The sequence below is a fragment of the Malaclemys terrapin genome, chromosome 4, assembly GCF_027887155.1.
Source record: "Malaclemys terrapin pileata isolate rMalTer1 chromosome 4, rMalTer1.hap1, whole genome shotgun sequence".
Classification (NCBI taxonomy): domain Eukaryota; kingdom Metazoa; phylum Chordata; order Testudines; family Emydidae; genus Malaclemys; species Malaclemys terrapin.
This window is the reverse complement of record NC_071508.1, coordinates 42,993,267-43,001,852: the sequence shown is the minus strand read 5'-3', so window position 1 is coordinate 43,001,852 and position 8,586 is coordinate 42,993,267. Positions and strand designations below refer to the sequence as shown.

Sequence of the window (8,586 nt, the reverse complement as noted above, 5' to 3'; positions counted from 1 at the left end):
ATTTTGTTTTCTTATTGTTGCTACTATTGTTAGTCTAATTCGGTTAAAGGTATTTGCTGTAGTTATAATTAAAAAGTCATGATTTGCTTTGTGACGGAGTGTACAGACTCCATCCCTGGGCTGGCAGGAAAACAGTTAATCCCTTTTCTTGGGGAAGGACCACAGTTGGGTGGCTTTACTGCTGAGATATTCAGGAGAGGGCAGAGACAGCAGTGCAGAAGAAAAGCCTGCCTTTTCCTCCCCCGCTATGAAAGATGTCAATAAGTGAAGAGAAGAGGATGTCTGTCAGGCAGGGGATGGCAAGTTGTAGCAGGATTTGGTAATAGCTTGAAGGATTGGTCCTTGAGTGGTTATTTTGGGAAATAGACTGAATTAAATTACAATTTGAACTGAATATGTGTGGATACAGTTTTTTATGCTGTTTTTAACAGTGTTGGGGGTTTTTGGATCCCATGTACTGCAGTTTGTAATAAAACTTATTCTGTAGGTCTGGATTAAGATGGGTGAAGTCAAAGGTATATATACCTATATGTCAACAACCTGGCAGAGAGTAGCTTAGTAGTCATAGCCCCCTTCTTTTTTGCAGGAGCAATGGCTGGGTCTGCTGTGATTGCTAGTATGGGTCAAGATGGTTTTTTGCTTGGTTTTAGTGGCACCTCACAGTCTTTACGCATGGGGAACTGAGACACAGAGCGACTAAGAGACTTGCCCACGGTCACAATGGGAGTCTGTGGCAGAGCAGGGAATTGAACCTGGGTCTCCCAGGTTTCAGACTTGTCCCTACTCATTGACCAGCCTTCCTCCCAGGAACCCAGTGGTTAGGGCACTAGTTTAAGGCTTTGAAGACCCAACTCCCTACTCTGCCACAGACTCCTTGTGTGACCTTGAGCATGTCACTTAGCCTCTGGGTCTCAGCTCCCCATCTGTGCAATGGAGATAATAGCACTATCCTGCCTGCCTCCCGGGGGGTGAGTGGGGCAGGGGGGGTTAATGACGGTGAAATGCTTTAAGATCTAATGGTGAAAAGCACTGTATAAGAGCTAGGTGGTGTTATTATTAAAAGCCACCAGATACAATATCAGACACTGGCCCAGCAACCTGTGTCTCAAGCTGCCCTCAGCCCACACTCCTGGGAACAAAGGATGCCCAGAAGGGTAACACACCAAGCGCTTTCCAGAGGCAGAGGCAGGACTGGAACTCAGCTCTGCAATTCCCAGCCTGTCCCTGAGCCGTCACACCATCCTTCCTCCCCTACCATTCTTTGTGGCTTGGAGGGCAAGTTTATGGTCGCTTATACCTGAGCTCCAGAGCTGAGGAGCCGTCCGAGGACTCCCTCCCACCAGGCTCCTGTCTTTTAAGGCAAGGGTGGGGTTCGTTTGAGAGTCTCAGCGGTACTTGGACAGGGTCTCTCTTGGCTAGGCAGGGTTCAAACACTCTGCTGCACTGGCGGGTGCCACCTTCTCCCTGGGAGCTCATTGCTCAGTGGATACATCATCCAGTAGCTGCAGGGTCTGCGGGGCTCGCTGCCCCGGAAGGATTCCCACCATTTGGGAAGCCTGGCCAGCCCAACCCGCTTAGTACCATGTTCTTGTTCAAAGAGCGTGCCGGCGTCTCCTCCCTCGCAGCCAGCGGGCTCAGGCCTGCACCTACCCAGTAGAGGACTTCCGTCCAGTCCTCCATGGTGATGCACTGATACACAGTCAGCATGGCGAAGCCAAAATTATCAAAATGGGTGATGCCGTTGTTGGGCCCTGGCCACCCACTCCTGCACTCAGTGCCGTTGAGGGTGCAGTGATACCCGTGGCTGTTGGTGGTGCACGGGGATGGCTTCTCCATTTCCCCTTTGGCAATGATATCTGAGGGTGAAACCGAAGCACAGAAGTCAGGCTGAGCAGAGGAGAAGGACAACTACACTCCTGCTGCTGCTTGTGCCTTAGCCCCCAGCCCCACCCAGATGAGGGCTCTGGCGCAGTGCAATATACCTCCTAGCCACACCATATAGCCATATAATGCCCCCAGCCATGCCATAACCCTCCCAGCCATGCCATGTAGTCATATAACGCCCCCAGATATGGCATACACCTCCCAGCCACGTCATATGGTTATATGGCTATATGGTGTGGCTGGGAGGGTTATGGCATGGCCCCCCCGGCTGGTGGGAGGGTCGCCCACGTTCCAGACCTGTCCCGATGTAGTAGCAAGTCTTGTGCAACTTTCCCTTGAACAGCTCCTGCCCGACGATGGCGTAGATGATGATCATGAAGAGGACCAGCAGGGTGATGTGGAGCAGGGGCACCATGGCCTTGATGATGGAGTTCAGGACCACCTGCAGGCCTGCAGCCCAGAGAGATAGAGAAGGGTAACAGGTCACACCCCCCTCCCCTCCTAACTGGCAGCACGGCGTCTCACAGACACATTGAACCGCTTCGCCACCACAGCACATGGCAGGGAAGAGAGGGAGGGACCTGGGCCCAGCTCTCACTGGTGTCAACAACTAGGCCATCCTTCCTCCCCAGCACGTGTCCCTATATGTCCCAGGAGGGGGGGTGTGTGAGAAGGAAAGCCCTGGTGACTGAAATCTCTCAATCCCATTACAGGCAGCAGCAGCTCCAGGCCCCCTCACACTGCCCCAGAGGGATCGGGGAAGGCTGAGTTCCCGCAGTTCATCTCCTTGGGAGATGGTCTCAGGATGGGGGCATCTGGCTCCTAGACACTGGGGTGACCCCCACCAGCTCCTTTCACAACAGGCTATGGTGGGATTGGCGCATGCTGGGTCTTGGTGGGTTATATCTCCGCGAGGGACACTAGCACTGGGACTATCTAGATCAGGGGTGGCCAACCTGTTGCTCCGGAGCCACATGCGGCTCTTCAGAAGTTAACATGCAGCTCCTTGTATAGGCACCGACTCCGGGGCTGGAGCTACCGGCACCAACTTTCCAATGTGCCGGGGGGTGCTCACTGCTCAGCCCCTGGCCCTGCCCCCACTCCACTCCTTCCCGCGCCCTTCCCTGAGCCTGCCGTGCCCTCACTCTTCCCCCTCCCCCCTAGACAGGGCCAGCTGCAGGCACCAGCTTGTCAAGCAGGTGCTTGGGGCGGCCACTCCGGAGAGGGGCGGCACGTCCAGCTATTCGGCGGCAATTCGGCGGATGGTCCCTCACTCCGGCTTGGAGCGAAGGACCTCCCGCCAAATTGCCGCCACAGATCGCGATCACGGCTTTTTGTTGTTGTTGTTTGGCTGCTTGGGGCGGCCAAAACCCTGGAGCCAGCCCTGCCCCCAGAGCCTCCTGCACGCCACGAAACAGCTGATCTGGAGGTGCGGGGAGGAAGGGGGAGGTGCTGATTGGCGAGGCTGTCGGAGGGTGGGAGGCTCTGGGAGCGGGGGGGGGAGGGAGCTGATTGGGGGCTGCTGACGTATTACTGTGGCTCTTTGGCAATGTACATTGGTCAATTCTGGCTCCTTCTCAGGCTCAGGTTGGCCACCCCTGATCTAGACTTTGCTGATCGGTTGGCATTCCACTGAGGCCCAGCTGGGGGCTGGCCACAGACCCGTGCGAAGGGGAAGCCTACTGCAGCTGCCGTGACCCTAGCCTCCTGCCAGCGAGCCGCCTGCCGTCCGGGCAGCTTTCACCCACTTGGCACTCCCGACTCCAGGCGCAGGGGTCTCAGCACGCGGAAGGCTCGCAGGGCTTTGACGTCAAAGCCACCCTTCCCCGACGGCGGTATGCCCTGCATCACGTTGATCTGCTCCACAACCACCGTGACCAGCCTGCCAGAGTGGGTGAGGAAGGGAGTGGGACAGGGAAGAGAGGGGAAAGGGGAGGAGGGAGGCGAGAGAAGGAACATGGAGGGAGAGGGAAAGGGGGGAAGGAGACAGTACAAAAAAAAAAAAAAAATCCAAGCGAGGAAAGTCAATCTCACCCTGTACAGGCCGGACCGGGGAAGTTCACACCACAGCCCCTGCCAGCACAGCTAAACTATAACCTCATCTCAGACCGGTTCAGTGCAGCTTTTTTTCTGTTTTTCGGCTTGGCCAGTGAATCGAAAGATCGGTTATTCTCCCAGCTCTGATTTAAAGCCAGCCCGTGTGCAGAACCTATAGGTCTCGAAGGAGGACTTAAAAGTGGAGAGGGCGTGCGGGCGAGCTCAGGGGAGTCGTCTCAGGCAGAGGGGCGCCGTGTGGGAAAAGGCAAGTGAGCCTCCTCCAAGGGGAGTCACTAGAAACGCTCCCACCGGCTTCAGTGGGCTTTGGCTCCAACTCCAGGTCTCGGGCCTGGTCACGCTCTCCCTACCATGGTCTCACAACCCGCCCCAAGAACAGACAGGACATTTTCTAAGAAACCTTCTGCCCACCCCGCCAAACCAGCTCTCCTTTACCCCAAAGAGACAATGGCGAAGTCCAGCACGTTCCAGCCGTTTCGGAGGTAGGCGTCCGTGTGAAGTAGAAACCCATAGGCGATGATCTTGAGTGTGGCTTCAATGGTAAAGATGATCAGGAAGACGTACTCTATCTTCTCCTATGAGAGACAAAGGGCAGGAGGGAACCAGGAGTGAGGTGGGTAACAGATCAGCGATGCCTAGTGAGGGGGAATGACCCAGCAGCCCTGGGACCCCCCACAGCAATCATGCAGCAAAGTGCAGCTTTTGACTTTATAGTGGGTGACCGGATTTCAGGGGGGTCTGGAGCCTGTCTGGCATTGACGCAAGAAGCTACAGCCCCCTTGCGAAGTTTGGTCGTGCTGGAAGCCGGCAGAGCCAGCACTGGCTCCGTTCCCTCCTCCCATCCTGTGAAAAACATGGACAGGGCAGGACCTCTGCTCTTTTCCCCTCCAGCACCTGGCCTGGAAAGGGACAGAGGGAGCCATCCCTAACCCCCCAGCCTGGGAAAGGGGAGATGAGAGGGGACCCCACTACAACCCCCAGGCCTGGGAAAGGGGGGCGAGGAAACCTAGGAGGAGCAGAGGTGAGGCTCCGGGGGCTGGATTTAGGGGTTGGGGACTGATGGGGGGCCTGAACTGATGGGGGGATGGGGAGGCTGCGAAAGAGAAGGAAGACTATTTAAAATAAAAAATGATTTATTTTTAGTTATTTGGACAATTATTAATTAAAAACCAAATTATTCATTGTAATTACTGGATCATGTACATATGTATGTAGTTATCAAAATTATATAACAACAGAAGATGGTTTAAATTATTGTTGAAATGCTTTGAATGTGACTGAATTGATTATTTTTAAAAAAAAATCATATTCAGGGATTATGACTGTAACTACTGCACTGAGCTAAGGAAAGCTCTGAAAGGGGCTTGCTGTTGTAAAGATCTTCTTACATGTCAAGATCTTTACAGCTCACCTCATTATTCAAAAATCATTGGAAAACATGCTGCACAGAGAGAATGCTTTGTGTTTCTCAGCTGTTCATTGCTCATTTGCCGGCTCCATGTTATAGGCCTTGTTCAGTCTATTTCTAAATGTGTGTGAATTAGGTTTTTCTATCATATTGTAACTTTGTCACACGACCGAGCTCTCCACTGAGTACTTAGGGTTATACCTGTGTACAAGAACTTCCCATACATCCTCCCCTTTTCCCAACCAGTATGGATGCCTTCCCTCTACGGTAGCTCTCCATTTTGGAATGGATACTTTTGAGGGGCTCCATCCTCATAAGGAGATACCATTACCAGAAGCACGACTATTATATTGAAATAAATCTCTTGGTACTGAGGACTAGCCCAAATACAACATCTTCTGCATCTTCTCCTTTTGAATTCTCCTGAAGTATGTCTGTCTACTTGCAGCTTCCATTCAAGCAGCCAGAGAGAGGCACGTGTTCATTAAAGGTTGACTTGTCAACCGGACATTGTCTCTCTCTCTCTCTCTCTCTCTCTCTCTCTCTCTCACACACACACACACACACACACACACACAAGCAGAGGAGAGTTCGAAAGCGAAAAGACAGATTGAAAAACAGAGTTTGATGATTTTTTTTAAAAAAATCTCACTGATTGTGGGGCCAATCACATGATTTTAGAGGATGTGAGTCATGGTCCTGCTCTGAGCAGGGGGTTGGACTAGATGACCTCCTGAGGTCTCCTCCAACCCTGATCTTCTATGATTCTTGATCTCTTGAGGTTGGCAATACTGCTATTGGGTGAGAATCTCTAATTCACGTATCCCCTGTTGTTAAGAGAGAAAACGGAGCAAACCAGTTTAATACTCTTTGAGAGAAGCCCCCCACTTTCTCACTAAGTGGCTTGCTGATCTGCATGTGATTTGCATCCATAGCCTCCCAATAACTCTGTACCCAGCTAGCATTCCTTCCACAGCCAACTCCCAGGTCACCTCCACACCTGCTGCTCCTGCTCACGCACAGCCTCTTACTCCTCGGGGGAATTCTGCGCCACCACACAATGCAAAATTTTGCAGAATTCCGTTGCCACTGCAGAATTTCTAACTGCCACTAGGGGCCGCTTGACTCTGCAGAGTGGAGCACTTTGATGCTCATTCTCCCAGGGATGGAGAGGGCCTTGGAGATGCAGCCAGCTCTGGCAAAGGCTGAGGAAGGACAGGGCTGCACTACACCATGTCCCCTGGTGGGACAGTAAAGAAGCTGGGGGGAGTAAAGGCTCTGGGGGTGCTGGTGTCTATGCCAGGGACTGCCCCGCGACTGGGCTCTGGGGGGAGGGGGTGTTGGTCTCTGGGCAGGGAGTGCCCTGCAGCTGGGCTCTGGGGGGAGGGGGTGTTGGTCTCTGGGCAGGGAGTGCCCTGCGGCTGGGCTCTGCGGGGAGGGGTGTTGGGCTCTGGGCAGGGAGTGCCCTGCGGCTGGGCTCTGCGGGGAGGGGGTGTTGGTCTCTGGGCAGGGAGTGCCCCACGGCTGGGCTCTGGGGGGAGGGGGTGTTGGTCTGGGCAGGGAGTGCCCTGCGGCTGGGCTCTGCGGGGAGGGGGTGTTGGTCTCTGGGCAGGGAGTGCCCCGCGGCTGGGCCCTGGGGGGAGGGGGTGTTGGTCTCTGGGCAGGGAGTGCCCTGCGGCTGGGCTCTGGGGGGAGGCGGTGCTGGTGTCTGGGCCAGGGGGTGCAGTGTGGTTCAGCTCTGGGGATGGGAGTGCAGGTGTCTGGGCTCTGGGGGGGCCCCACACAACTCCTTCCAGCGCCCCTCAACTGGAACTGGGACATCATAGAGGTTTCTTTAATTCTCTACTCCTGGAAGAATCTTTTTTGCTGTTGTCTGCATTTTGTTGACATACTTGTTGACAGGTATTTTGAAATAAATTACCAAAATAATTGAAACTAAAGTGATTATATTGTGTCATTTTGACAAATAAAATATGCAGATTTTTTAAAATTTTGGCACAGCATTTTTAAAATTTTGGTGCAGAATCCCCCCAGAAGTAGCCTCTGTCTTCCTCCTGAGCCCGGCCCCCTCTGCTCCATTCCACCATGATCTTGTCCCTCTTTATTAAGTACAGTTGAATATGACATCTGAGCCCCACACCCCCACTCTGGCCAGTCCCCCCAGATGGGTCCCTCACTCCCACTGTGGCCAGTCCCCCCAGCTGGACCCCTCACCCCCACTGCCGCCAGTCCCCCTAGCTGTCCCCAGCCCCACTGAGGCCAATTCTCCCATCTGGGCCCCTCACGTCCACTGCGGCCAGGCCCCCCAGCAGAGCCCCTTTCCCCCACTTCAGCCAGTTTCCCATCAGTGGGGCCCCTCGCTCCCATCGAAACCCAAACTGAGCCCTGGTTTTGCCCAGGGCTGTGCTTGATGGGTTCGAGCTAGGGTGACCAGGTGTCCTGATTTTATAGGGACAGTCCCAATGTTTGGGGCTTTCTCTTATATAGGCACCTATTACCCCTCACCCCCTGTCCCGATTTTTCACACTTGCTATCTGGTCACCCTAATTCCAGCTCCCTTTGTGTTCCTGCCCCCACTAGTGGCAGGAAACTGAGGTTTGGCAAACCAGGGGAAGGGGAGAAAACCCCTAAACTCCATTTGGGCAGAGAGGATGCTGCCCCCCTCCTCTCCTGTCTTCGTCCAGAGGCTTTGCTGTCTGGCGCTTCAGCTGACCCAGCGCAGCTGCCTGCGGCCATCAGGGCCCAGAATAGTTGCTGCGTTTTGCACCGGGCACAGCAGTGTCGGCCGCCTGTCCATCATCCCAGCTGACGCTAATCACTGCCCGTTGCTGGGGCCTCTTCCAGGTCAGGATTTAAATACTTTAGAACCAGCCAGATATTGGGGGGGGTATTTATATTTATGTTTTTACATTCACACCCCACAATAACAGGGCAGGGAGATTCCCCACTTTCAGTTTGCTCTGGGGGCCGCTGAAATCCTGACCCCACCTGGAATTACACCCTGAATGCTCTTCGGAGCCAGACTCTAAGACAGATGCCCATCTCCTGCTGCCATCAATAGGGGTGCATGCCAGGTTTGGCCCACACATATCTTCCTAAGTATTCATTTGACTGGTAGATTAGAAAATACCAGAACTGAAAGAGTGAATTCACCTTAACAGAGGATGGGACCCACCTCTAGGTGCTGTGCAAGAAATCAGGCCAAAGCCCATGTAGCTCCCTTTTCACCTCCACACAGA

At 53.8% G+C, this 8,586-nt stretch overlaps 1 protein-coding gene across 1 annotated transcript; it reads right to left on the bottom strand.

Moving 5' to 3' along the window:
* Positions 1 to 1,105: 1,105 nt before the first annotated feature.
* LOC128836115 (voltage-dependent L-type calcium channel subunit alpha-1S-like) lies at positions 1,106 to 8,144 on the bottom strand. The gene is made up of 6 exons (XM_054026132.1): positions 8,061 to 8,144; positions 4,375 to 4,514; positions 3,633 to 3,766; positions 2,182 to 2,334; positions 1,651 to 1,856; positions 1,106 to 1,129 (listed from the first exon to the last, which is right to left on the bottom strand). The coding sequence occupies exons 1-6, from the start codon at positions 8,142 to 8,144 to the stop codon at positions 1,106 to 1,108; spliced, it is 741 nt and encodes a 246-aa protein (XP_053882107.1).
* Between the last annotated feature and the right edge of the window lie 442 nt (positions 8,145 to 8,586).

What these genes read in the sequence shown, in the direction of transcription:
- LOC128836115 (XM_054026132.1), bottom strand. Translation starts at nt 8,144, where the DNA reads ATGGACAGGCGGCCGACACTGCTGTGCCCGGTGCAAAACGCAGCAACT. An exon ending in GCCGCAGGCAGCTGCGCTGG is followed by an intron (nt 4,515 to 8,060) that starts GTCAGCTGAAGC and finishes TGTCTCTCATAG; the next exon opens with GAGAAGATAGAGTACGTCTT. An exon ending in GGACGGAAGTCCTCTACTGG is followed by an intron (nt 1,130 to 1,650) that starts GTAGGTGCAGGC and finishes CTTTGTTCCCAG; the next exon opens with GAGTGTGGGCTGAGGGCAGC.